The 27,033-nt window shown below is 50.0% G+C and overlaps 11 protein-coding genes across 11 annotated transcripts; 6 read left to right on the top strand and 5 right to left on the bottom strand.

Moving 5' to 3' along the window:
- Nucleotides 1–37: 37 nt before the first annotated feature.
- Nucleotides 38–1,105, bottom strand: gtmA (gliotoxin thiomethyltransferase; the record flags this gene model as incomplete). Its single annotated transcript, XM_022630818.1, has 4 exons — nt 38–429; nt 503–559; nt 613–651; nt 712–1,105. 4 exons carry the CDS (start codon nt 1,103–1,105, stop codon nt 38–40), a joined length of 882 nt encoding a protein of 293 aa, XP_022488981.1.
- A 674-nt stretch (nt 1,106–1,779) lies between these two features.
- On the top strand, nt 1,780–5,554 carry PENARI_c007G09712 (condensin subunit SMC2; the record flags this gene model as incomplete). The annotated part of the gene is made up of 5 exons (XM_022631129.1): nt 1,780–1,806; nt 1,854–1,894; nt 1,983–4,140; nt 4,191–4,565; nt 4,616–5,554. The coding sequence occupies 5 exons, from the start codon at nt 1,780–1,782 to the stop codon at nt 5,552–5,554; spliced, it is 3,540 nt and encodes a 1,179-aa protein (XP_022489426.1).
- Nucleotides 5,555–6,103: 549 nt separating this feature from the next.
- PENARI_c007G12137 (uncharacterized protein) lies at nt 6,104–6,796 on the top strand (the record flags this gene model as incomplete). Its single annotated transcript, XM_022631251.1, has 2 exons — nt 6,104–6,382; nt 6,503–6,796. 2 exons carry the CDS (start codon nt 6,104–6,106, stop codon nt 6,794–6,796), a joined length of 573 nt encoding a protein of 190 aa, XP_022489267.1.
- Nucleotides 6,797–7,152: 356 nt separating this feature from the next.
- On the bottom strand, nt 7,153–8,083 carry psf2 (DNA replication protein PSF2; the record flags this gene model as incomplete). Its single annotated transcript, XM_022630906.1, has 3 exons — nt 7,153–7,270; nt 7,335–7,921; nt 7,970–8,083. The coding sequence occupies 3 exons, from the start codon at nt 8,081–8,083 to the stop codon at nt 7,153–7,155; spliced, it is 819 nt and encodes a 272-aa protein (XP_022488998.1).
- Nucleotides 8,084–8,299: 216 nt separating this feature from the next.
- alg10 (dolichyl-P-Glc:Glc(2)Man(9)GlcNAc(2)-PP-dolichol alpha-1,2- glucosyltransferase) lies at nt 8,300–10,329 on the top strand (the record flags this gene model as incomplete). The annotated part of the gene is made up of 3 exons (XM_022630931.1): nt 8,300–9,059; nt 9,115–9,252; nt 9,311–10,329. 3 exons carry the CDS (start codon nt 8,300–8,302, stop codon nt 10,327–10,329), a joined length of 1,917 nt encoding a protein of 638 aa, XP_022489400.1.
- Nucleotides 10,330–11,994: 1,665 nt separating this feature from the next.
- Nucleotides 11,995–14,879, bottom strand: PENARI_c007G07938 (class I SAM-dependent methyltransferase; the record flags this gene model as incomplete). Its single annotated transcript, XM_022631049.1, has 9 exons — nt 11,995–12,145; nt 12,197–12,399; nt 12,451–12,589; nt 12,637–13,915; nt 13,967–14,041; nt 14,091–14,347; nt 14,397–14,413; nt 14,467–14,598; nt 14,670–14,879. 9 exons carry the CDS (start codon nt 14,877–14,879, stop codon nt 11,995–11,997), a joined length of 2,463 nt encoding a protein of 820 aa, XP_022489268.1.
- A 1,460-nt stretch (nt 14,880–16,339) lies between these two features.
- PENARI_c007G02555 (uncharacterized protein) lies at nt 16,340–17,850 on the bottom strand (the record flags this gene model as incomplete). Its single annotated transcript, XM_022630795.1, has 2 exons — nt 16,340–17,526; nt 17,586–17,850. The coding sequence occupies 2 exons, from the start codon at nt 17,848–17,850 to the stop codon at nt 16,340–16,342; spliced, it is 1,452 nt and encodes a 483-aa protein (XP_022488976.1).
- A 639-nt stretch (nt 17,851–18,489) lies between these two features.
- PENARI_c007G09541 (putative chromatin remodeling complex subunit (Arp8)) lies at nt 18,490–20,827 on the bottom strand (the record flags this gene model as incomplete). Its single annotated transcript, XM_022631121.1, has 4 exons — nt 18,490–20,106; nt 20,157–20,556; nt 20,641–20,719; nt 20,788–20,827. 4 exons carry the CDS (start codon nt 20,825–20,827, stop codon nt 18,490–18,492), a joined length of 2,136 nt encoding a protein of 711 aa, XP_022488934.1.
- Nucleotides 20,828–21,188: 361 nt separating this feature from the next.
- Nucleotides 21,189–22,002, top strand: PENARI_c007G12374 (ADP-ribosylation factor family protein; the record flags this gene model as incomplete). The annotated part of the gene is made up of 5 exons (XM_022631257.1): nt 21,189–21,263; nt 21,337–21,375; nt 21,459–21,542; nt 21,600–21,923; nt 21,976–22,002. The coding sequence occupies 5 exons, from the start codon at nt 21,189–21,191 to the stop codon at nt 22,000–22,002; spliced, it is 549 nt and encodes a 182-aa protein (XP_022488890.1).
- A 599-nt stretch (nt 22,003–22,601) lies between these two features.
- PENARI_c007G03889 (zinc-dependent alcohol dehydrogenase) lies at nt 22,602–24,256 on the top strand (the record flags this gene model as incomplete). Its single annotated transcript, XM_022630859.1, has 10 exons — nt 22,602–22,830; nt 22,901–22,952; nt 23,026–23,107; nt 23,183–23,204; nt 23,261–23,341; nt 23,393–23,486; nt 23,549–23,599; nt 23,668–23,921; nt 23,989–24,144; nt 24,249–24,256. 10 exons carry the CDS (start codon nt 22,602–22,604, stop codon nt 24,254–24,256), a joined length of 1,029 nt encoding a protein of 342 aa, XP_022489370.1.
- A 1,030-nt stretch (nt 24,257–25,286) lies between these two features.
- PENARI_c007G11037 (MFS transporter) lies at nt 25,287–26,855 on the top strand (the record flags this gene model as incomplete). Its single annotated transcript, XM_022631198.1, has 1 exon — nt 25,287–26,855. One exon carries the CDS (start codon nt 25,287–25,289, stop codon nt 26,853–26,855), a length of 1,569 nt encoding a protein of 522 aa, XP_022489363.1.
- Nucleotides 26,856–27,033: the final 178 nt, after the last annotated feature.

The raw sequence follows: 27,033 nt of genomic DNA, 5'->3' as shown, positions 1-27,033 counted from the left end.
CATCTGTAAAGTATACATTGAACCGTAAATCGTCTGTTTACTGAGGCTTGCGTGCAGTAGAGATAATAGCCACCCACTTCATCTCAATATCTGCATTCTCCCCGTAGGTGTCTACCACGTACTTCTCCACCGCCGGACGAACTTTGTCTTCATTTTCCTTGCGTTGCTTGTCCGTCCAGAAGGATTTGATTATCACGATCAACATCATCATGGTGATGTCCGTAAAGCGAGATGACGGCACGGATAAGTTCCTCGATTCTGAGTGAACATTGATGTCCTCAAGTCCACGCTCTTTGAGTTGGGATTCGATCCAAGTGACTGAGCTCCATTCTCCGTCACCTGTAATTGACAGGAATTCCTGTGTCTTGGGGAAAGGCAGATTTCCAGGTATAGTTGCAATTGCTTTACGTGCAATAGGAAGCCAGCCGGCTGTTTTTTTGGTTGTTAGTTGGACCCTATTTGGAGGGAGGAGGGAGAAGGGGTTGTATTGTTCAAGACTCACGCTCTATCCAAGTTGAAAAGGCAATCGTTCCTCCGGGTTGCAAGATTCGAACGGTTTCTAGTAATATGCCGTTACTATTAAGCCTTCAAAATCGGGTTGAAAGTACTTACCATCGAGGGCCTTAAAAGGGTCGGGAATTGCCATCAGGACTACCGACGGGACCATGGTCAACTACTGTTGAGTATAGAGGATTCACAATGAGAACTCACCGAAAGCAGAAAAGACATGAGTGAAGTAATCACTTGGAAGTCCAGTCTCTTGCGCATTCACGACCTTAGTCTCTGCATTCTGCCAGTCTTCTTCTTTCATACGACGTCCAGTGTATTCAAGTAGCGGTGTTGAAATATCTCCACAAGTCAACTTCCAGTTCCTTTTTATAGAACTATCCAGCTTTTCGTTCAGAAGACTGGAGATGATGCCCGTGCCACAGGCATTGTCAAGAACAAAGAGAGGCTGGTCTGGTCTAGCCTTCGCGTCTTCGACCAGCTTGGTCTGCCCAATCAGTGATTCACCGAAAGGGCCGGTGAAGGCCTCAGCGACTTTGTACTGGGCGGCAAAAGCTTCACTTTTGAAGAGGGTTTCCGTGTCAACTTTGGGAGGCATTATGAATCGGGAGTATTGATGACTGAATTGTAAATTGATGTTTGGAAGACGTCTAGTAATGTGACGAGTTGGGAGCATGGAAAATACTCTGGTCAATCTGGAAATCGTTCATCTTAAATAAGTTGTGATATCGTCTTGGAAATACAATTTGCCCTCTTGTTCATGTGTGTAAGGATAGAAAAGTGTCCGACAATGTCTCCGTGGGTGGAGACTAAGTACCACCAATTCATTTAATATGTATCAAAAAGGCAGCTATTATCAGTCCAGGCCTTCCAGATGTTCTAGTTCAATATTGTGGTGTCAAAGCCCAAGTTACATACGGAGCAAGTTAATATGTGGTTGGCAGCGTGGCGTAAGTACCCTGGTGGATTGTGTTCTGGTTGGTCGTAAGGGTTGAGTCACAGGAGTAATGTAGTCATCAAACTGCGCATTTTAACTCAGGCCAAGGTTTAACATTGCCATATCCAATTTTCTCAATGCCGGCGACTTCATCTTGAAGTCGCCGAGAGTTTCATACTTCGATGGCAGCACGTGATGGCCCCGCGCTGACCTCAGCAACAGCGCCAGGCCCAAATGGGGAAAGCATAAACAGCTGCTGCGGCAAAACAATCGCGCTCCCCCTCCACTTTCCTCGGTCCCATGCAATCTGCGCAGCAGAACGCCGTTCCGGAACCATGAGGATTACTGAAATTGTCATAGACGTGAGTCGCATTGCATCGCTTACCGCTCGCGCGCTAATTCCTGGCAGGGCTTCAAATCGTACGCCGTGCGTACGGTGATCTCGGGATGGTACGCAATCCTCGTTCAAGCAAAAATCGGGCTCATGGTTTCGAAAGCAGCGATGGAAATGAAGGACTTGACTAATCGTGCAATGCAGGGACGAAGCGTTCAACTCCATCACTGGCCTGAACGGCAGTGGTAAATCCAACATCCTTGATGCCATTTGTTTCGTCCTCGGTATCACCAACATGACGACGGTCCGCGCACAGAACCTCCAAGATCTCATCTACAAGCGCGGTCAAGCTGGTGTCACCAAAGCCAGTGTGACGATCGTGTTCGACAACCGGGATACAGCGAAATCGCCGATCGGATTCGAGGAATATGCGAATATCTCAGTCACCCGCCAGATTGTGCTGGGCGGCACGAGCAAATATTTGATCAACGGCCACCGCGCGCAGCAACAAACCGTCCAGAACCTGTTTCAGAGTGTTCAGCTGAACATCAACAACCCCAACTTCTTGATTATGCAAGGCCGAATTACGAAGGTCTTGAACATGAAGGCAGTTGAGATTCTGTCGATGATTGAGGAGGCAGCCGGTACACGAATGTTTGAGGATCGCAGGGAAAAGGCGAACCGGACAATGGGAAAGAAGGAGCTGAAGCTGCGCGAGATCGAGGAATTGCTGAAAGAAGAAATCGAGCCTAAGCTCGAAAAGCTCAGGTCGGAGAAGCGAGCTTTCCTTGACTTCCAACAAACGCAAAACGATCTCGAGCGATTGACACGACTTGTTGTTGCTCACGACTATGTTCGTGGCGGTGAGCGACTGCGAGTTGCGGGTGATGAATGCGAAAACAAACGCAGCAAAGTTCAAGCTCTGGAGGACAACGCATCCAAGCTCAAGAATGAGATCGCCCATTTGGAGGAGGACGTGAAGCGAGTGCGCACAGCTCGCGACAAGGAACTCCGGAAAGGCGGAAAGTTCCAAGGGCTCGAGGATGAAGTTAAAAACTACTCACATGAGCTGGTCCGATTGAGCACTGTTTTTGATCTGAAGAATGCAAGCATGGACGAGGAAAAGGAAAAGCGAAAGGCCATCCAAAGTACCGTCACAGAGCTTGAAAAGGTCCTGAAGGAGAAACGGAAAATCTACGAAAAGGTACAGACCCAATACGATGCCGCCAAATCCGAACTCGACGCACAAAATGTGGAAGTGGAACAGAAGGAGGAACTCCTCCAGACACTTCAAACCGGTGTCGCCTCGAAAGAAGGCCAAGAGAGTGGTTATCAGGGTCAGCTGCAAGATGCCCGCAACCGAGCAAGCAATGCCGCAACAGAACAAGAGCAGGGCAAGCTTAAGATTACCCACCTCGAAAAGAGAATCAAAGAGGAAGAGCCTCGCGCAAAGAAGGCCAAGGAGCAAAACTCTGGCCTTCTTCGTGACCTCGAAGGACTGAAGTCACAAGCCAACAAGCTCGAGTCGGAGCTTACTCGGCTTGGGTTTGAGCCCGGAAAGGAGGAACAAATCTATCAGGAGCAGACAGGGCTGCAGCGGGATATTCGTGAGCTCCGCCAAAGGGCTGATGCTCTCAAGCGACAGGCGGCGAACATCGATTTCAACTACGCAGACCCTCATCCCAACTTCGACCGGTCAAAGGTTAAGGGCTTGGTTGCTCAGCTCTTCACTCTCAACAAAGATCAGGTCTCTGCTGCGACTGCACTGGAGATTTGCGCTGGAGGTCGTCTTTACAACGTGGTTGTCGACAGTGCGGAAACCGGTACACAGCTGCTTCAGAAAGGAAAACTACGCAAGCGTGTGACTATAATTCCCCTTAATAAGATCTCCGCGTTCAAGGCTTCCGCCGAAAAGATCGGAGCTGCCCAGAATCTTGCACCTGGAAAGGTCGACCTTGCCTTGTCTTTGGTTGGATACGACGACGATGTCCTCGCCGCTATGAACTACGTGTTCGGTAACACACTGATCTGTCAAGATGCCAACACGGCTAAGAAGGTGACCTTTGATCCGTCAGTCCGGATGAAGAGTGTCACGCTGGAGGGCGATGTCTACGATCCATCTGGAACCCTTTCTGGTGGAAGCTCCCCCAATTCCAGTGGAGTTCTCGTTACTCTGCAGAAGTTGAATGAAATCACCAAAGAGCTGCGAAGCAAGGAGCGTCAACTTGCAACTTTGGAGGACCACATGAACAAGGAAAAGAAGAAGCTCGATGCAGTTCGCTCCATCAAGCAGGATCTGGATCTTAAAACCCACGAGATCAGACTTACCGAGGAGCAGATTAACAGCAACTCTTCTTCTTCGGTATGTGTTTCTTCTCCTCCGGTTTCGTAATTTGTGCTAATTTGTTCTAGATTATCCAAGCTGTCGAAGAGATGAGAGCGAACATTGAGCAACTCAAGAAAGACATCGCCGACGCTAAGGTTCGCCAGGCCGAAGCATCCAAGGATATCAAGCGAATTGAGAAGGACATGAGCGAATTCAGTGACAACAAAGACAGCAAGCTCGCAGAGCTCGAGGCTTCGCTCGCCAAGCTCAAGAAGAGTCTTGCCAAGAATTCTATCTCAGTCAAGGAGCTGCAGAAAGAACTGCAGACCACCAGATTGGATTCTGAACAAGTCGGCAGCGATTTGTCTGCCGCTGAGGAGCAGTTGGTTGAATGCGACAATACCCTGAAGGCTCAATTGGAAGAGATAGAGTCACAGACACGAGAGCAGATCCGATTAAAGGTAACTGCCATTCCTCACAATACTAAATGCCATATGACTGACAACCACAGGATGCTCACGATGTTGCGCAAGCCCAGCTCGATGATGAGAGGGCTAAATTGACTGGTTTCGATGAAGAACTACAAGAATTGGAAGAGGCCATGCAGTCCAAATCCTCTCAGATCACCGAAGAAGGCCTAGAAGCGCAAAAACTCGGCCACCAGCTCGAAAAGCTACAAAAGGACCAGTACACTGCAAGCCAGGCTGTAGCTCACATGGAGCAAGAGCACGAGTGGATTGCGGACGAGAAGGAGCAGTTCGGACGCGCCAACACACCCTATCACTTCCAGAACCAGAACATTGCTGAGTGCAAGTCAACACTACGGAACTTGACAGAGCGATCTCAGGGCATGAAGAAGAAGATCAACCCCAAGGTCATGAACATGATCGACAGCGTTGAGAAGAAGGAGGCAGCCCTCAAAAACATGATGAAGACGGTCATTCGCGATAAGCGAAAGATCGAAGAGACCATCATCAACCTTAATGAATACAAGAAGGAGGCTCTCCACAAGACCTGGGTCAAGGTCAATGGCGACTTTGGACAGATCTTCAACGAGCTCCTACCAGGCAGTTTTGCCAAGCTCGATCCCCCAGAGGGCAAAGATATCACCGATGGCCTGGAGGTCAAGGTGTCCCTGGGCAAGGTCTGGAAGCAAAGCTTGACAGAACTGAGCGGTGGTCAGCGTTCCCTCATTGCCCTGTCGTTGATCATGGCGCTCTTGCAGTTCAAGCCCGCGCCCATGTACATTCTGGACGAGGTCGACGCTGCCCTGGATTTGTCGCACACCCAGAACATTGGTCGACTGATCAAGACCCGTTTCAAGGGATCTCAGTTCATTGTCGTCTCACTGAAGGATGGCATGTTCCAAAATGCCAACCGCATTTTCCGCACGAGGTTCAGCGAGGGTACCAGTATCGTTCAGGCACTGACCCCGGCGGATTTGAAATGAGTATGAGCATGAAATTGAGTGCACTTGTTTATAGTTTTTCTCCCTTGGTCTGTTGGGGTTTGTTATGACGTTTGGCAGACGGTGTTTTCGGTCTGATGTATGTTTTGGTTATGGATGGGAATGGATTTCTGTTCACGATTTATGCATTGCGAAAGGTGCTTTCGCTTCTATATTGAATATTTTGTGTAGAGTGCAAAGTCGATCTCGTAGTACTTCTGTAGGCTTAACTATGATATAAAACCCCGTGATGCTATTGTTGAGGTTGAAGCTATACTTCGGCATCCGACTCCGCATGCCGTCAGGCACGTGTTGTTCACCGATCTTCCCGACCCCGTCAGCGCCACTTTCCAAGCTGCTCTTGCTGAATTATCCCCGCGCATTGCGCCCTGACATTCTTAACTGTCTATCCCCTCCTGGCAATTTGTCCTCGATATTATATTGGTCACGTCACGTCATCCCACACGACACCCTACCCTTCTCGGAATCGTTCCGCCAACTACCCGGGAACCCTGAAGCCTGACTCAACCCGCGCGCCGCGGACCCGACAGAATGACAGACGAAGAACCCTCGCTGAATATCCCATCGCTCCTCACCCTAGCAGTCGTATCTTTCTTCGTCCTTCGATGGTTCTTTAACCGCGACGACGCCCCCGCAGGAGGCAGCCGAGGTCGAGGCCGTGGGAATGTCGTCGACCCGGCGCAGGTAGAACAAATCTCACAGATGTTCCCTCAGCTGAGCACGCGGGATATTATGTGGGATTTGCAGCGTAATGGAGGAAGCGTCGCCGCGACAACAGAGCGGATCTTGACTGGACTTGGGCTGGAAACTGTACGTGTTGCGCTGATGTTGTCATTTGCTTCCCCGGCTGTTGTTGGAGGTGGCAACTTGGCTTCAGACTTGATCTCAGGTTAGACAAGACAAAGAGTATCGACTAACGAATTCCTATAGCCACCGCCTTCGTTCCAACCCCAGGTCGCAATCCCCTCTGCCAACATCCCCGCTGTGCAGACCACTTCGGCCACGCCACCGAAAGCCGACGGACAGGATTTGATCTCCCGGTACAACCTGAGTGCAAAGGCAGCCAGCAATGCCGAAACAGAACCACAACCGGCGACACCATCCAAGTCTGCCTGGTCTCAGAATAAGGAGGAGCGCCAACGCCTGCTTCAAAAGCGCCGAGATGATATGATTCTTGCCGCGCGGAGGAAGATGATGCAGAAGAACGAGGGCGTTGCCCAATGAGACGACACACACCATGTTCTTACTGTTTAAAAGGGACCTTTGTATACGGCTTGTATGTTGTTGATAACCCCGGCCAAACCCTGTACTTGAGTTTCCGAGGACGATATACCCTCTCCATTCTTTCACTACCTCGCCCCGTTTGTATTAGAGCGTTTGCATTGCTGTATGGTGTTATGTAAATTGAAACAGCCTTGATTATAACCGTTGGTCATCGTCAGTTCAGGAAATAGGGTATATCGGACTATATACATGAAAGTCGTTTTTTTGGGAAACATTGGTCTGCGTCACATATGCACCGTTGAACTCCAAATGAAAATATGCCCACAAAACAAAGAGTGGGAAATGTCCCAATGCGCTTAGAACTCCATGTAATCTTCTTCCTCGTCGTCGTCTTGTGTGCCATCATACCCGCCATTCGCTCTTTGCTCGGCCATCTGTTCGCGTCGAGCTTGTTCTTTGGAGGAGCCGATTTTTCTGTAATATTTAGCATCAATCCATTCAAATGTCTTTGGATAGCCAAGAATGAGATCGAACATACCGGAGGCCATCCACCACGCCAGTGACAAACCCACGTTCTTCGCCTAACTCCATAGAACCAACACCCGTCAGGGCAACACCACCGCCACCGGTGGCCGCAGCATCCAGCACTTCAACACCGGACCTCAGCTTCGCCATGCGGACTTCTCGCAAGTCTTTCAGTAGTCTGCGGATCTGGTCCGGGTCCACCAGGTCATCGCTCGCAGCATCGAGAAGCATATTCCCAACCTCGACCCAGTGGAACGGTAGTGAAGGGGGATCCCGCGAAGAATTCACAGGCTGTGCTGTATTCTGTGGTAGGAAAGGCGGCGCCGCATAGTACCGATTGCCATCTGGGGTATACTGAGGCCGGGCAGTCGGTTCTTGGCCACGATCTAGAACGCTGGGTTGGCCAGGCAGTGGAGGGGGCGGGGAGAAGGCGTTCTTGTAGTCCTGGTGCCCAGATTCCACCTCGAGGATGAGACTTAATGGCTCAGGGTGTAACCAGGCAGGTGGCATGATATTGGCACGGCGTTGGCGTTTGAGTAGAAGTGCGAGCCAGAGGGGAAGGGAGGCGCGTCGCGGAGGAACGAGAGGTTCAACGGGGCCCTGAGATGGTCAATTTCATGCAGACAATTTAAGGAAAGGACTAGTTACTCCTAGTAATTCGAGGCCTTCGAGACGCTGGCGAGGCACAATTGTCACTGTCTCCATCTCCGCCAGAAAAGCGATCTCCGACGCCGTGACACCCCGCGGCAAAGGGAAAGCCATTGTGCTCTCAAGACAAGACGCAAGCCAAAAAACAAGTGGGATCAGCCACACACGACTCACTTCGATCTGGTTGTGTCCGAACGCCAACTCGCGTCGATAGCGGAATGGCGTTTGGTCCGTTTGCACTCCCCGCCAGCGATCTTCAAGCTCAAGCTCCCCGAGTGCGCTCGCAGCTCACTTCACAACACATGGCCATTGCCAACTGAAGAGCAGAGCATGGTTTCGCCCGATGAATCCCAGCTCAGCCGAGCTGCGCGCTATGCCATTCCTTTCGGTCTGCTCCTCATTCCCGTCTGGATGATTCGTGTCAACGCGGTTGTCCCGGAGCCATACCTCGACGAGGTCTTCCACGTTCCCCAAGCACAGGCATACTGGGCGCACAAGTGGTCGCAATGGGATCCGAAACTCACCACTCCGCCGGGCCTGTACCTGTGGTCTTATGCTCTTTGCGCGACTTTGCTCCTCCTTCGCGGCACGCCGACTAAGCTCACGACTGAAGTTCTACGCATGACGAACGTTGCTACTACTGCCATCTTTCTTCCCTGGAGATTGCAGACGCTGCTGGATGCAATTCAGAAAGTGACGAATGACCGGAAGTTGAGCTCGTATCTGGGTCATACTGCGCTGAACATTTGCTTGTTCCCGCCGTTGTTCTTTTTCTCGGGTCTGTACTATACGGATATTCTTGCGCTTCTGGTCGTGGTTGAGGCATACAACTGGGATCTGAAGAGGGCTTCCGCCGGTGACAGCGGTGTCTTGCAAACTTTGGGCTTCTTAGCCTTTGGTCTGGCTGCACTTGTCTGCCGACAGACGAATATCTTTTGGGTCTCTGTCTTCCTTGGTGGACTTCAGGTTGTCCGCAAAGTTCGAGCGTCGTCTTCCACTTGTTCCTCGTCTAAGGTGTCTAAGATTGTGAAACAGGGTCTACAGCAGAATGAGCTCTATGATCCTCTGGTCTCAGAAGCTACTTTGGCCGGTGAGTTAATGTGACGGAACATGTATGGCGTGCGGACATTGACGTAGGCAATTAGATTATTTCAAGACCGTCATCTCGTTTGCAGCTGTCGCTCTTAAGAAGCCTTCCGCTGTGTTGATCTCTATTCTTCCTCATCTCATTGTCCTCGCGGCCTTTGGTGGATTTGTGATTTGGAACAACGGTGTTGTCCTAGGTAAGCTTCCATTGTTATGGACGTATGGAAGCATAGGCTAATAGCTGCCAATGATTAGGCCACAAGGAGTTCCACACTGCAGGCATCCACTTGGCTCAGATGCTCTACATCTGGCCGTACTTTGCCTTCTTCTCATGGCCACTTTTCGTCATCCCTCTGATTAATATACTAACCCCCAAGAAGTCTATTCCCGAGTCTCTGGATCTGGGCTGGCCGGCGAAGCAGAGAAAGCTTCCATCACTCAAGGCAGTCCTGGGTGTGATTCCTCTCATGCTTGCCGTGGTCCATTTCAACACAATCGTGCACCCCTTCACCCTCGCCGATAACCGCCACTATGTGTTCTACGTGTTCCGCCTTCTTCTGGGAATTCATCCGGTAGTCAAGTATGCCGCAGTCTTGGTGTACTTCCTCTCTGGTTGGGCTGTGATTTCTGCCTTTGGGTTCTCTACTTTGCTTGTGGCGCCCAAATTGATGCGAGTCCCGGAGAAGCCTGCACCTACTGCTCCTGCTCCTCCTGCTCCCATTCCTACCCCTGCTCCGGCGCCTACTCCTGCGCCAGCGGCCAAACCCACCCAGCCTTCGCAGCCTCCCAAAGGAACAAAGAGGATCACCCGACCTAACCGCAAGAATATCCCGAAACCCAAGCAACCAGAGGAACAACCCAAGACCAAGACCATCGACCCAAATGATCCCGCGGTAATCGCGAAGGTCCAGCAATCCATCCTCGCACGCCAGAAGACCCAGCTCGAGGCACCGCGGGTCAGCTTCGTCCTCATCTGGCTTGCCGCTACCACCCTCTCTCTCGTGACAGCACCTTTGGTCGAGCCGCGCTACTTCATCATCCCCTGGGTGATGTGGCGTCTCCACCTCCCACCATCGCCAGGTCTGCTCAAGTACCGAGTGACTCGTCCCCGCAAAGAAGAAGACAAGCGCCGCGCGGATTTCGTTGTCAACTCCCCCAAGTTCTTGGAGACGGTTTGGTTCTTGCTCATCAACTTGGTGACTGGATATGTCTTCTTGTACAAGGGCTTTGAGTGGCCCCAGGAGCCTGGCAAGATCCAGCGCTTCATGTGGTGATTTATCTTCGCTTTGGTGATCCAGTATTTGCTTTGGTACTTTGGATCGCTTGTACAATAGGAATGTAAAATGTGTACTCATACTATCAGTTTCGTTTCAATTTTTACAAAATATTCGGTGTTTGTCCGAAGAATTTCTACCTAGGGCTACGTAGACCTGGACTAGCATCTTCGAGATACAGAGTGAATATCAGGCTCACGATCAGTGGGTATCCTAATATATTGCGTGAGTCCCTTCCTCGCCCGTTCTACCATTTCCCTCCGTAGCTGATATGGCATAGAGGTAGCTTGACTCCAGGGCCCTACAATGCTTTTGTAATAGACTACTGCTGTAGAGTACCAGGCTCGATGGGTACGGAGTTCTCTCAAACAGATTTGAGGGAGGGATTCATATTTTCAAGTAGACTTAATTCGACCAATATACTTTTATTTAATATCTAGTATCTACAGTATAGCCCCCATTTCCCAAATCAAACCAAATCCCAATCTATAGCCAAATTCAAACTCCCTTCAATCCCAATCAAACCGTAAAACTCATCGACCACCAATCCCAGCAAGACCCTGTTCTCGTTGCGCATGTAACGACTGACAAAAATAATCAGGGCAAAGGCGTACAAACCATCGACCCTATCCAACCCAAGAATCAAAAGGTCAGTACCAATACCAATGCGTATCTCTATTCCATATCACATCATATATAGAGGGATCTGGTTCTGGTATATAAAAACAGAAACATACCAGGAGCAAGCGGAACCATAACCGCCCAAACCTCGCGACAATGGCAATCAACACCATTAAGATGCGAGCATTTCGCCAGAGGGCGTCCGGCTTTAGGGATTCGCTTCATGGGACGGTCGTAGTGCATGCATTTTGTGGATCTGTGGCCGCGGATGCATGAGGAGCTTGTTCGGAGTTTGTTGTTAGTTGTGATATAACTTATCAGAATTAAATTGTTGGGGATGTATGAACTGAGATTGAGATATAGGGATAGATAGCTTGTGGATAAGAGGAAGATAGGTAGTCTTACCAGGACCATTTATCGCCTTGGGAGTCGAATGGCATTGTATGGTTTTCTTTTTTCTTTCTTCCTTCGTTGGGATATAGATGTAGATGTTGATGTGGAGGTAGAGGGGAAGGTAAAACTAGGGACAATAGATTGGATGGCTGGATTGAAGTGCAACAAAATCAATCCAGAGACTCCAGAAACACGGGAAAGGGCTGGAGACGACGATGTGAAAATACTTGCGCAAATGTGCTCAAATTCGTGGAGGATTGTATTCTAGGGATCGATGTGATCTGCAAGGATCTACATAGCCACTTTCCAATTTACCAGCTTATTGATGTACAGTGATTACAGCTAATTGCCATATCCAGCTAAAAATCGTGAGAATATCAATGTGCTTAATGATGGCGTTAATTAGGAAATCGGTGAAAAAGTATCTCTCCCATTTCCCACTCTTGAAAACATATCGAAGTCGAACCCTGAACTCCGTCGCTTTTAAGTCAGAAACAACACGCCGCCATCTTTATCTTAACTCCAAATCATAGGTATCATGGCCGAGTACAAGCACCAGCATGCACAGAGCAGAGCAGAGCAGAGCAGAGCAGAGCAGAGCAGAGCAGAGCAGTCTTATCGAAAAGCAAAAGGAAAGCAAGAAAAATGATCTCAAAGTTGCAGGTCCTCCACGCTGCCTGATCGCTTGGCTGTGGGGATGGCGCTGTCAGGCAAGGAGAGGACTGAGATTGTCCGTTGGTTCTTGGGGCGGGAGATGTCTTCGGTCTTGGTGCAGATCCAGGTGGATGCGTACATGTTCACGCTGAGATTGATAAGCTTCTGTGATAGGTTGACAGGGTGAGTTGGAACTTACCGGTCAATACATGTACCTGGGAAGCGGGCTCCCACGCGACGGGCAGAGAAGCCGTTCTCCTCGAAGTGCTTGATGTACCAGGGGTCGATACTTGCTGAGCGGAGAAGGATGCGGCCGCCCTTCTTCAATGCATGGTTGAATGTACGGGCTTGGGCTGGGGCTGCGTCTCCGTCTGGGTCGAACCAGTCCATTGAGTCCATGACCTATTCGAGTGTTAGATGAGGAGCTTTGTTAGATGTTCTGATTCGACTTACCACAGCGATGGTCAGAGTTCCTGGAGTAATGCGGTTGATCACCTCGTTGATCTCATCAGTGTGGATACGAAGACCGTCGAATGCACCAGGCGTAGAAAGCTTGACATGTGCCTGAGGAGACAGATAGGTAGGGTGGCATCTATAATAATTAGTAAGAAGCCACAAAGTACAGTTGAAAGAACATACCTCCGAGAGAATTTGCCTTGAACACAGAGGAAGTAAAAGTAATTGTCGTTGCTGATGAGAGTATCATTGACGACAGGGTCAAGCGTGTTGACAACATACTCCCAGATCGATTGGCCACTGACATCCTTGCCGACCTTCATATCCTCAGTCAAGCCATTGCGACGGAAGAAATCGTCAACGATCATGTTCCGCTGATTGCGAGGCACCCCAGCTGCCTTCCAGGCGAACCATTCAGTGCTGACAATAGCCCAGTGTAGCGGTCGGCTCATTAGAACACGGCGAATGCGAGGCCAGATTTCGCGTTGCTCTGCCAGGGTTTGAGCTTCACACATCTTGCGAACTTCACCCTGTAGTCCGAAAATGTTGAAGAGCCAGCGTACCATGCGAATAGCGTGGCGGGAACCTCCAGTCTCATACAGACCATGACCGGAAGTGGAAGTGAAGGTGTGGGTATGCTCGAGCCAGTACTGGAAAGCCTGGCTGGAGAGATGGGGACTGAGCTTAGAAATGAGGAGCTCGCGGAATTGCGGGTGCTTGCCCTCGCCAAAGATCTTCCACATGTCTCGGTGACCGAGTGCTGTGTAGCTGGCAACCTTCAGTTCAAGGAGATGGTTCTGGTTGGGGTTCAAGTCCACTGCGTGCACCCGACGGGGACCCTTCTGTAGGTAATCGAGGATGTTGTCACCAGCACTTGTGATAGCCAGAATGACATCGTCTTTGCCAATGTTCAGAAGGCGGTGGTCAACTCGTGGGTCCTCCCATGTGAATGCGTAGATGTACTCGTTTTGGAACTGAGTGTGTTTGGGAAGCATGTCGTTGTAGTGGATACGGTAATGCTGGTTCTGGTAGAATGAAGATGGAAGCGGCAGGTTTGCACTCAAGTTAATGACTGCAGACTCATAAGCCTTCGACCGGATCTCCTGCGAACTGCTCACAACTGCCTGGTCCATTTCTTGCTTGTGGTTGGCGGGAAGCAGATAGGGAGACTCGGTGAAAGAGGCATCCAGCTTCTCGATTGATTGGCTCGATGGGGTCGCCTGAATTTCCTTCGGGCAGCCAACGAAGATGTAGTATGGGATGCCACCAAGGAGGTAGTTCCGTTCGCTAGCGGAGATGACGGTTCCGAACTTGTATTCCAGGTAGTCACGACGAGCGGCCTCGAGGCTGACGCGGTCGAAGTCGAACCAGGCTCTCCAGAAAACACGCCCGAGCCAGTTGACATGACGGTTGAAGGCACCACCGGTGTAGTTGCGGCAGGAAACATCCACGATGCTTTGAACTGTATCGGGGTCAGCAACCGGCTTATGATAGTTTGTGAACAGTTGCTTACCATAAAAGTCACACACACCCAGAATACCAGTCGGCTTCAGGCGGGAAGTTAATGAGTCGACAACGCTGTAGTAATCTGAAAGAGTCAATGTCTTGACTTTGCCCGCATTCCCACTGGCACTTACCAGGAATCATGGATAGACTGTAGCTCATAGTAACCAGGTCGACACCATCATTTGCATTTGTAGACCGCGGATCGACGACCCTCTCCGGAAGACGGAACGACCGAGCATCCTGGCATAGAACAGTGACATTCTTCCACCCAAGACGCTCGAACCGCTGGCGGGCAACTTCACAGAGGGACGGGGAGAGATCAACCAGGTAAACTTGCTCGAAAAACTTGTCCACGGGAAGGAAAGTTGCCATGGCTTCAATGTTGTATCTGCTGCGAGTCAGCTTCCGGTCTCGACAATGGTGATCGATCTGCCTACCCAGTGCCACCACCAACCTAGAACGCGTCAGCCATGAATACCACTCGAGTCAATTCAATTCAACACTCACATCCACCCAGACAGCCTTCCCAGCCTTGACATCCTTACTGCCAACCTTGTAGTTCAACTGCGCAGCAACAAGACCGAGCATGTCCTCACGACCACAGAGAAGACGACGACGGGTAGCATCGTACACGGCAGCCTGCACCCAGTCAGTCACCAATCACCAATCACCAGTTATCAGTCACAGTCACCAGCCAACACCAAACGCACCTGTGTCTTGTAAAAGCTCTCCAAAGCATCCTGCTGATCCCCAGCCTTTTTGTCATGGGGTTTAATGAAATTGGCCCAGATAAACTTGAGGTACGGCCCAGTCCAGGTATTAGCGACCTTGACCTGCTGCGAAGAAACAAAGAGAACGAGGGCCACGAGGGCAAAGACCGAAAAGGCCGCTGTGGCAATGTAAACATGCATCCAATCCATTTTGCAAGCAATCTGCAATCTGCAAGGAGCGTTACGAAGTCAAGAGAAAGAGAGAAGAAGACATGGATTCATATACAAGAACCCGAGCACGAGATCGGAGCGCGTGTGCCGCATCATGGGGGAGGGCGAGAACTGTGTCCTCCTATCACGGCGACACATGGGTGGGGAGGGAGTGAGAGAGAGCTGGCTGAGGGGGGAGGGGCAAGGGGCAGGTACAAAGGACTTAGATTGGAGGTGCAGTGGCGGGCACTGTGTAAGTAGAGGGTACCTGTACATGATCGACGGATTCAGAGTAGTCCCATGTAGACTACTCCGGGCTCATAGTATGTAGTGTTAGCTAGTATGTAGTATGTAGTATAGCCAACTTTAAGCGCATTTGGGTTCCTGCAGTAGCCCCAGATCAGCCACTCACAGACCCGCCCGTTACCATGTGCTGCTTGGCACTGCCCCGTCGGGCCCGTGGGGGCCATGGGAAGCCCCGATAGGCTGTGCTGGGGGTCAACTTCCAGGGTCTACAGGCGCCAATCATGTCCCCGGTTGCCTGCACATTGGAGGTTCCCCAGATTTGATGGGATCTTGTAACTATAAGCCCGGGCTAATTGGGGATCTTTGATCTATCCCATTTTTGGTATATTCCTTATGGGGTTTTCTCGGGATGCCTTATCTTTTGGGGTTTTGTTCATTTATAACTTAATCTTAGAAGATACATAGTTTGTTTACTAGGAAAGGAAGGTTTGACTCATCTATAAAGATCCCTCTATGGGAGAAGCCCCCATTTCCCATATGTAGATGTTCAACCACTAGCCAAAGCCGTTATACTGCACAGCTACAGCTATCTACCCCTCAATGAGCCCCGCCATACCATATAAGATCAACAGTATCGGAGACTCTCGGTTTGAATAGGGTCCACCTTATATATTGCTGATCAATGATCAACGGTGCACGGCACCCACTCAGTGTTGTATGTACGCGCATGCAGCTCAGACAATATTGCTCAGCAGTCGTTATCTCAAGACCTAGCTTGACTCCAAACTTGAGTAGTCGATTTATCCAGGGCATTCCGGGAAAGCCCGAAAGGAAGTTATATCTGAAGTAGGCTGTGGCATTGCTTATCTCTATAAGGACTGTTTCGTCCATGTGTTTGGGACTCGGGGTCGGAGGTATGGATTGGTTACACGGAAGGCAAAATGAACATGTGGGAAGAAAGCAAGAAAAGCAGGTGGAAGAAGGCACCTGAGTTATTAAGTCTACCGGGAACTACTTCCTACATATGTATAGCCGATCAGTCCAAGCTGTAATGAAGCTTTGGCCAATGCCAATGTACGATGAAAAGCTTGGAACTTGTTCAATTGAACGCCTTTTTCCTCATTGCTCAGACGCCAGACCCAAGAAATCTAGATACTTCGAGAATCAATGTTCAAGAAAAGATCCCATTATACATAATCCAAAGCCGCTCAGCCCTACTCGTCATCATCACTCATGCGAGTATCCTCAGCGGGCTTATCGGCATCCTCGTTCTCGATTGGCTGCTCCTCTTCCACGACCGTAGGTTCAGGCGGCATGTTGCTCGCGAACTTGGGATCGACCTGCAGGCGGTGCGTGGCACGCTTGTAGACTTCTTGCTCGTCGGGATCGCGGACCGTGACGTGCATCTGGTCGACTTGCTCCTCTGGCTCTTCCTGCTGGGTAGATGTAGGTGCCAGACCGGCCTGGGCGATGGTACGGGCACGCTCGGGCTTGAGACGGGCCTTGCCGATGATGGGGTAGTAGTAGGCGGCCAGTTGTCTGGTATCGCCGTCTTTCGGCTTGAAAAGGGTAATTGCGATGTCTTTTTGTTCGTTGCTGAAGGTCTGGGCGCTTGTTGCGTAGGTGCGGGCACGATCATAGCGGTGGTATTTGTTGCCGTCGGACTCGTGGGTGTAAAGTTCTGGGTCGTTTCTGTCTGGATGTGTCAGGCTCATGCTCGTGTGAATTTTCTTCAAGGCTTCGGTCTTCTCAGGTAGAAATAGGCGGTAGTCGAAGGGCACTGGGCCCGGGTGAGGGTAGAGATTAGGGTTCGCGTCGTGAAGAGCCATCTTGGACTCATGCTCGTGAACAATACGTTGCTCGGGTGCGGCCGGGCTCAGAAGACCAACTTCCATGCGCTTGTCCCGCTTGCCTGCGACGGCTGCCACAGGTGCCTTGTCAAACTTGAATTGAAGGAAACCGCCAGGTTCGGGGAATCCTTCCAGGTCAGGCAAGACAGGAAAGAAGCCGACTGGCTTCAGCTTGGAGTTTTCAGGGTGGACTGGGTTCGCCCAGGCATCCACTTCCGCCTTTGTGGGGGGAAGGCCTCGGACGCGGCTCTCGGTATCCTCTCCAGTGTGCTTGCTCTGCGGGTAAGCAATATCGAATCCCTTTGTGATGAACTTCTTGACGTGCTTAGGATCATCAATTGAAGGCTTTCCTTTCTTATTTGGCCGTGATTGCGTTTTGGCAGGTACAGCGGCTCCAGCCCCAGCGGTGCGGTCGACCGAGATATGCTGTGTGCGGCGAAGGAAGCTGACATTGGTATTCTTCTGGACGGGGTTTCGGAGTTGATCAATGCTCATGAGGAGTGGGAGATCAGCGGGATCAATAGGCTGAGGGTTTTCGGGGGCCATGATAGCTATGGCAGACATGTTAGTCCCAGTTACGCGATGTAATGAACATTCGGTCTTCACGTACCACTCTCATCGCCTAAGTGTAATCCCGGAATACCGACCAGGTCAATGGGCATTCCACCTTCAGCATCGACATCGATATTTGGCTCCTCGCGACGCGCCAGGTTTGATGCAAAGCCGGGAGTGAGGAAGCGGCTCAAGCCCTCGTGCGGGATGTCGAGAAACTTGGGGGGCATGTCCGGAGGAGGTAGGTCATTGCGGTAGCGCAGCGACGCAATGTAATCCTGGTGAAAGCTCCCAGAGGACTGTCCATCTTTAGACTTGGACATCTTGTGGTGCGGTTTTCTAGAAAAGGGCTGTCGGTTGCATTGCAGATCAGCAACTCTGTATCAGGCTGGTGGGTGGAAAGGTAGGCTCACACAGATTGACTGGACAATCACCGGTTCAGTCGTAAGGGATGTAAGTTGTAGCACAAAGCTGAACTATCAATCCAATATAAGCCCGATTCGGATTGATCTCAAGGGCAGTCGTCGCAAACCTACTGTGTCGTGACGGGGACTGTAACAAGGGTTGATAGGAGTCAGAAGTCGAGATTTGACAGCTAAAAGTCCTTTATGTCAAACTCTACGCGAGAAGAGCTTTTATCAGACTGCGACAGCTGGAGGCGGAGAGGCGGATTGAATTGATCGAAGCTGGACAATGCAGAGCGAACTCCAACCAGAGATCACCATTCTGCCGTGTTTCACCGCTTATATACGAGAAGAGCGAACTTCGTGCTGTGCTATGCTGTGCTATGCTGTGCTATGCTGTGCTAATTAGATTATGTTTGCCTGTCGTTGGTCATCCTTTATTCAAATACTCCGTTGCATTAGAAAATATTGATATCCTTTTTGATAATAACCAAAATGTAAAACTCCCATCGCCACCGCCAGCTTCTCATAATAGCATCACAAAGCCAAAGTACACAATCAATAAGCCCACATACACTTGTAAGCCATCAACCGCGGCCCAAGTCGATCATACTCCAATCGTCCAATCCAGCTGTCATTTGTGGCGTCCAATTTGCCAAAAATGCTGGCACCCTTCCAAACAACAACCTGGGGGTCCAAGTCTCGAGGCGGTGTTCCAATCATGATCTCCTTGGCAAAGCCAGGACGAAGAGCCTGCAGGCGCTCTTCCAGGAACAAATGGAATCCAGCCGTCAGACTGCCGCCGCCGACTACCATGATACCACCAATGAAATCGCGCATTTTCTTCTCGTCGGAACGAGCGGCGTGTGCGATGGAAGTCAGAATGGCGTTGTCCAAGGCGAAGATTGGTATGATATCATCACGTTCTTCCACGGTTGGGGGACGAGAAGTCTGGGATGAAGCTGCTACTGCGGGTGTGCTTGTACCGCCTGCCTGGGGGGTCCCCGTGTTCTCTGGAACAGGGGACCCGGCAACAGAAGACCGGGGAGTCCCCTCAAGCTCCTGGAGTTTGCTGATAGCAGTGGGATGCTGTGGGCGGCTGGGCGTAGCTTGAACATCGGCTACTGAGGGAGATTCACCATTAATCTTAGCCAAAGGGGGAGCAATGGCAGTCAAAATTTCTGACTGCGCGGCAGAAGTAGGATCGTTGGGCTGTCCGTCGTAGATATCAGCGGATCTGCCAATCAACGTCCGTCGACCGTCAATTTTATTCTCGTTATCGAAGATGCTAGGCTCAAAGACACCCATTGGCGCAAGGTGAACTTCGTCAAAGGCCTTAAATGAGTACTTCCGCGTATCTTGGCCCGCCACACGAAGATGGAAGTCAAAGACCTGAGGAGAGACGCTTGCTTCGTTCATGGTGCAGATGTTCTTCTTCAGTTCTTCCGCCAGGAGAAAGTCATGTCTGCGCCGTAGATTGATGTCGGCATAGGGGAAGTGATCGTGCAGCATCATCTTGATAAAGGCTTCGGTCATGTCTTGGCCACCAAACTTCAAGTTTACACGCGAGTTCTCAACGCACATGCCTTCTTCCACGCAGCAGATAGAGGTTTTTTGCGCTCCGATATCGACCACACAGGCTGAGGTGAAGCCGGCACCAAAGGTGGCCGCCAGACTTTCTTGAATGAAACACACCCGAGAGAATGCAAATTCGCGCATCAACATTTCCAGAACTTGGGTGACGTAGGCCTTGTCGTAAAGGTCTGGGATGACGAATACACAAGAGTATTGTGTCCAGTCCTTTTTACTGGTCAGGCCCAATTGGTTCTGGATAGCGTCTTCCAGGATCAGTGAGATATCCAGGAACAGCATCCTCTTGCTTTCGTAGTCTTTCTCATTACACCAGCCATTTTGGATTGGCCAATAGAGCTTGTATCGAGGTTTTGATGCATCGGGTATTCTCAGCGCCGGCTGCCCAACAACATACTCTGGTGGGGGATTTGAGAGCTCGGTCCATTCGACACGCATCGGGTCGTTGTGTTCAGAGATGATCTCCGGTACTGTCCTGCGGTTGTAGTTCACCACCATCTCCTTGGAGTTAGGAAGCATCCGTCGCTTGTTCTGTCGCATATGCACCTTCAACTCTGCAGACATCCGGTTGAAATGAGAGGACCACTAAAGAAAATATTGTTAGCTTTAATTCAAGAAAATTGTACTGAACATACCTCAGAACCAAAAGCCTTCTCAGGCTCTAGCTCAGAATCATCCTCGGCCTTGAACCTCTTCGGCTTGGGTTCTGCGTAGTCTTCAGACTCGCTGGTGGCTGCTTTTCGCGCAATAACCATGGGTACGGTTTTTGGTAGCGCATCACTCGCAAGGCCAATACGGAGATTCTGGCTGCCGATGTGAATGACAATGACCTTGGAGCCAGCCATCTCAGCTGGAGTCTCTTCCGCATCCTCCATGTTGGTATCGCCATCTGCCTCGCCCTCGCCTTCCGCATTCTCGGGCTTGGCCATTGCCATGGCCCGGTCGTGGTCCTTTGCCTTCTTGGTCATTCTCGTTCTTGCCTCCTCATTTTGCAGGCGGAACGCCAGGTTCTGGTCGTCGCGCTTCAGGTAGTCACTACAAATCGTGCGGTCAGCATTGAAGTCCGTAACTCGAGCGATAGGGGTGGTCTCAGATTATTAGTCTCGACTGTACACGTACGTGTAATAGTTCTTCTGGTTGATTGCTGGGATCTGGGGCCAGCTGGATAGTTCCATGTTGTTGTCGGTGCGCTCCAGGCCTGTATAGTCCAGGTATTAGTCTTTCTATCAGACCAAGGTGTAATCATCACTTGTTTGATGAACCTACCCTCATCCCGAAGGGCCTTACCCGATTTCTTTCCGACCATGGCGTAACTCCGGGGTCAACTGGGACGTGCGGCGAATCTAGGGAGTGCGCCGGGACTGTGATCGCGCCGAATTGCAAGTGTCTAAAAAGGGTGAAGCTGGAGTGGATGTAAAAGTGATCAATTAACCCGACAGACCTGAGAGGAGAAAGGACAATCGTCAGGTTTTCGAACGAGCTCAATCCCGCATCGTGATCTCCCCGATTGACCGCCCACCGCACAGGCCGGCAACCCGTCTCATCTCTTTCATCTGAACTTCTCTACAACTTAACCATAGTTTACTCATTTTCTCTATTGGCTTGCGCAGACCTCATCTTCCGTTGCTTCAGCCCCCCTCACTCGACCGAACACGCGCGCATACATCATGGGTGGCTCACTATCGCGCATGTGGTCCCTGCTCTGGTCCAAGAAGGAGATCCGCATTTTGATTCTAGGACTTGTATGTGGTGTCATATTTCCTAAACAGGATAATGAAGGGGAAATGGAAGCTGATCGACTCTATTATCATCTAGGATAACGCCGGAAAGACCACTCTGCTCTACAGACTCAAGGTGAGCTACTAAAACCCCGCCCAGTTGGGAAACTGGAGGAATTGGCGCGATCGATACAACGGACTAACAATGCGCGCTCGCAGATTGGCGAAGTTGTCACTACGATACCTACGATCGGTTTCAACGTCGAGTCGGTCACATATAAGAACCTGAATCTCAATGTCTGGGTAGGTGGTGTATAGCTACACGATCCCCAGTTCATTACTGATACTCCTGCGTCATAGGATCTCGGTGGCCAAACTTCCATTCGCCCATACTGGCGATGCTACTACGCCAACACAGCGGCCGTAGTGTTCGTCATCGACTCCACAGATATCGAGCGGTTAGGGACCGCGGCAGACGAACTAGCAGCCATGCTGAATGAAGAGGAACTTCACGATGCAGCGCTACTGGTCTTTGCCAACAAACAGGATCAGCCTGGTGCCAAGGGTGCAGGCGAGATTTCAGAGGCTTTGAAGCTGGGAGAATTGCGGGACCGGAACTGGAGCATTGTCGCGTGCTCTGCTATTGACGGCAAGGGTATTAATGAGGGAATGGATTGGCTGGTGGTATGTTTCTTTCCAATCCTATCTCTCCCGCCACAAGCTAACGGTATTACAGCAAACAATCCAATCGGAGAACGCTTAAGGGTTCTGGTGTTTGTGTCCGGTTTTAGATTTTCATCGTTGATATACCTTATGTGTCCAAGTTTCTCATATGGGTTCGGAGCCTTCCGCTGCATTCGGGGTGCTGTGCCTCTTCTTCCCTTCGGCTATGCCTCGGCAGAGTCCTTGTCTTATATTGCTTCATGATTTCCCCGGTGTCAGAGTCTCGCGGCTTACAGATAATTGTTTAATTGAATGTTGAGGCTGAACCAGGTAAAGAAAAGCATTCAGTCTATTATATTGTACAAGATATCCGGAGCGGTGCGAAGCAGAGCTCTTCGTCCTGGGCTTATAGAAACAATGATAGCTATATAGTTCACTATCCAATTCACGTCCTGAAGTCAGTCGGAGAGGGTAAGATTCTCTCAGGAAACTGTATGTGGGAAATGTTAGTGTATAACTTTTAGGTATCAGAGGTTCTTCCTAGCTATAAGGAGGCTAACGTACTTTACCCCAACTGGCTTATCTTGCCCAGGTGCCCTCACCCCGCACCTGCGATACAACACATAAAACACCAGAGTCTTTCCTACTTGACTCAATCCTTGCAATTTTGATATATATCAATACATCCAGGTAGACAACATGGCGACCCCTCAAACCCAAACAGCAGCAGTCATCGCACCCACTGCTCCTGTCTCCGCAAAGGTGGAGATCCGAAGCAATTGCCCCGTTCCAACTCCAGTAAATGGTGAAATCCTCGTGAAACTCGAGTTCTCCGGGGTATGCCATTCAGATTTGCACAGCATCCGTGGCGACACACCCATGTTGACTGATGTGGCCGGCCATGAAGGTGTTGGGAAGGTCATTGGCGGTAAGATTAGGGTTGAAGGGTCTTTCAATGGTTGGAAGCAGATACTAATTACTATTCTTGCGGTTTTTAGTCGGTCCAGAGGTTGACGAGAAACAATGGATTGGAACACGGGTGGGAATCAGGTATGTCTCATCTTAAGTCAGGGCTTAGGGTTGATTATACGAACCTTTCACGAACCCTTTGTTATTCAATTAGGTGGCTCTATAGCTCTTGCCGGCAGTGCGAGATTTGCGAGATAAATCATACCGCTTGTCCCTATCAAAAGAATGCTGGTGCTGTAAGTGCAGATATCTTCAGTTTCAACCTATATGTCCTAAATATGGTGTTTTGCTGACTTCGTCAATTAATACAGAATGTACCTGGCACTTTCCAGCGTAGTTCCTCTCTTTCATGGAGTTGTTACATATCAGGCTTCTAACCAGATACTTAGAATACATCGTCAGTCCAGCGTGCCATGTGACAAAGATTCCGGAGCAGCTATCCCCAGACACTGCAGCGCCCCTTCTATGTGGTATGTCTTCTCCGCTTGTTACTCTATAATATGAATACTGAAATACCTTAGCTGGAATCGCTATGTACTCTTCCATTATGAAGACCAAAACTCGCCCGGGGAACTATTTAGCCATCCTCGGTGCCGGGGGTGGCCTAGGACATATGTATGACTCCAAATCTTTTCCAGATACAGAATACCTTGGTTATTAACGGTACACTTGCATAGGGGAATCCAAATCGCCGCTAAAAAAGGCCTCAAAGTCATTGCAATTGATAGGTATACAATATCCCAGCTTAGCAGGGATCTGGTACAAGCATACTAACCATACTATTTCAACAACCCAGCGGAGAAAAGAAGAAGCGTCTTTGCGTATCATTGGGTGCCACAGAATTCCTAGACTTCCGAGAAGTCGACATCGTGCAGGCAGTCAAGACCATCACTGGCTTCGGTGTTCACGCCGTTATCTGCACAGCTAATGGCGAGCGAGCATATGAGCAGAGTATGCAAATGCTACGTCCCCTGGGAACGCTGGTCTGCGTTGGTATCCCTAATCAACCATTCAAATTGCCTGCTACTCCGTTTGATATGATTGTCAAGGGTATGTATTCAATGCCTGGGTCTCTTGTGTGAAATTGGGGAATATAGTTGTCTGACTGGCTGTATAGGGCTCACCATTGTGGGCAACTCAGCGGGTACGGCAGAGGAAATGGATGAGCTTTTGGCAATGGCAGTTGCTGGTGATGTCAAGGCGCATATTGATGTCTTTGGTTTGGATGAGATCAATGATGTGTTGGATCGTCTAGAGCGCTCGGAGATTGATGGTAGGGTTGTTCTGAGGATTCCTGAATAGTTTATATTGCTAGACTGGATGGCTTGTATTGACCTTCAAACCCATACATCATTTTTTATGAACTGCTCTTTCAAGGTTTATGAAGTGTATTCGTTGAAACTACTAGGTAGGCTAGTAAATTTTTTATTTCACATGATTACGCTGTACTATAGGCTCGATTGATCTATTGCTTCAATTCAATCGGCGAGACTGAAAGAATTGAAGAAATCGAGTAATTGAGCGTATAGCAAAGCAATAAATTGGGGCTTTTGGCACGGCAGTAATCATTTAAGCCTATGCTTTACCTGCATGGCTACCTATATTACAGCTTATTTATTACAAATCCCAAAGGCCTCGGAATCATGATCTGGACGGCAAATCGTGATCCCGTTTTTACTTGACGTGATTGACTCGGTGTGAAGACTATGCAAAGCTGAATCAGGGTAATTTGTAAGGAACTTGACCAGTGACACTACCATATGCCAAGGTCTAATAGTAGTGATTATTCAATGCAGCCAGGCCTCTTCTCCTGCAGTGATTTTGCTTTTATAGAGCTAGACCTATGAACGGTCAAGGTCGCTGCAACATCATCCCCTCCTTTCGCAACAAACTATAGAACACGATACTGTATAAGAATTGTGTAACTCGAGTCATTCTCTAAATATAAGAGAACAGTGCAAGTATTTACACGGCATCCAAATCATCCAAATCGGGCCGACTCAGATCTCGGGCCAGTGTCGGTAGTTCATCCGATGCGTAAATGTATAGCCGATCATTCTGCTTATCAGCCCAACACCCCCTTGCAGATCACCCTCCTGAGAGCCACGAATATGTATCTCTGCCCGACACAATTCGTAAATGCCTTCCTGAGAAAGCAACTGTCTTTCGATAAAGGTGAGCACCAGCTTTATGCTCCGTAGTGGCCCAAAGATCCTTCTGTGGACCCAACAACACGTCTGTACTTAGTCCACCTTGTGGGTCACGACCATCTGAGACAGATTTCGCATTTAAGAAAATGTTTCCTCTGTGATTAGCTACAGTCACCCGGCCCAAGTCTTGGACATACGGATCAACCTTGCGTCATAAATCTATGACCCGATTTGTCTCCCGTCGAAGACAGTCTCGTTGCGCATCATGGCTGAGAGCCATCCCCCTAAGTTTGGAGCTCCTCATGGGCGTATACCATACTGGCGGCTGTTGACCGACCAAGGGGTAATCACTCAAGAGATTCTCGAATACGAATATATCGGCACTGGCACCGACCTAGACCCTTATGCAGTATCATGGATCCCAAACGACCCTCGAAACCCACTGCTTTTCGGCACGGCAAAGAAGGTGACTATCACTTTAGCTGTCGCATTCTCCACATTGATTGTGTCCTTGACGTCCTCAGCCTATAGTGGCAGCATGCGCCAAATCGAGAACCATTTCCAGGTTAGCACTGAAGTAGCCACCATCGGCCTCTCATTGTTTGTATTGGGATTCGCTATCGGGCCCTTGTTCTGGGCTCCGGTGGGCGAGACCCTTGGGCGACAAATACCCTTCTTCATCAGTACCGGCAGCATGGCCATCTTTACAGCAGGCTGCGCCGGGGCCAAGAACATCGAAACCCTTCTTATCCTCCGTTTCCTAGCTGGCGCCTTTGGTTCCTCCCCATTTACCAATGGCGGCGGTACCATCTCTGATATGTTCACGGCCCGACAGCGCGCATTGGCTATCAGTCTCTATGCCGCCGCCCCCTTCCTAGGACCTTGCTTAGGTCCTATCATTGGAGGCTTCCTAAGCATGAACGCCGGGTGGCGATGGGTAGAAGGCTTCCTTGCAGCGACGGCTGGCTTGGTATGGCTGATCATTACCGTGGCAGTGCCGGAAACCTATGCGCCCGTCCTTCTACGTCGACGTGCTGAGACCTTATCGCGCGTTACGGGCAAAGTATACCGCAGCAAGGCCGATCTGAGCAAAGGAAAACTGTCGTTACCCAAACTTCTGTCAAACGCCATGTCGCGGCCGTTATTATTCCTCTTTCGCGAGCCGGTTGTGCAACTCTTCTCGATCTACAGTGCCATCGTCTATGGCACCCTCTATATGCTGTTTTCCGCCTTTCCAATTGTCTACGAAGAAGGAAGAGGTTGGAACCAAGGTGTGGGCGGACTAGCCTTCCTCGGTGTTATGATCGGGATCATATTAGGCATTTTAACGACAATTCCGGGTAATAAACTGTACCAGCGCGTACAAGATGCCAACGGAGGATATGCGCCTCCAGAAGCCCGTCTACCAGGCATGATGCTCGCCGCAATTGTCACGCCTGCCGGGCTCTTTTGGTTTGCGTGGACTAACTCGCCGTCGATCCACTGGAGCGTGAGTATCATTGCCGGTGCGCCATTTGGATTTGGCGTGGTCTTGATCTATTTGGGGGTCATGAATTATCTCATTGACTCCTACACCATCTACGCTGCCTCGGTGATGGCCGCTAACGCCATCCTACGTTCTATTTTCGGTGCCGTCTTTCCCCTTTTCACCAATTACATGTACCAAAATCTTGGTATTCATTGGGCGTCTTGTATTCCTGCTTTTCTTGCCGTCTTGTGCATGCCGGCTCCTTTTCTGTTTTACAAGTACGGACCGGCGATCCGTGCTCGTTGCAAATACTCTGCTAAGTCTCAGTTATATATGGAAAAGCTGCATGCAAGTGCAGCTTCTTAATGTTAACTAGTTGAGCAGGCATTTATAATAATCGCGCAGGAAAAGGTGCTGTGTATGAAAAAGATCAATTGAGTCATATTTCATGTGATACGCAAGGTGAAGATAGTGAATATCTGTCCCTGGCCAAGTTCTTTACAAAATATTGCAGCTTTATATGTCAATAACTAATGGCTTATCA

This window comes from Penicillium arizonense (genome assembly GCF_001773325.1).
Source record: "Penicillium arizonense strain CBS 141311 chromosome Unknown PENARI_contig007, whole genome shotgun sequence".
NCBI lineage: Eukaryota > Fungi > Ascomycota > Eurotiomycetes > Eurotiales > Aspergillaceae > Penicillium > Penicillium arizonense.
This window is presented reverse-complemented; position numbering and strand designations above follow the sequence as displayed.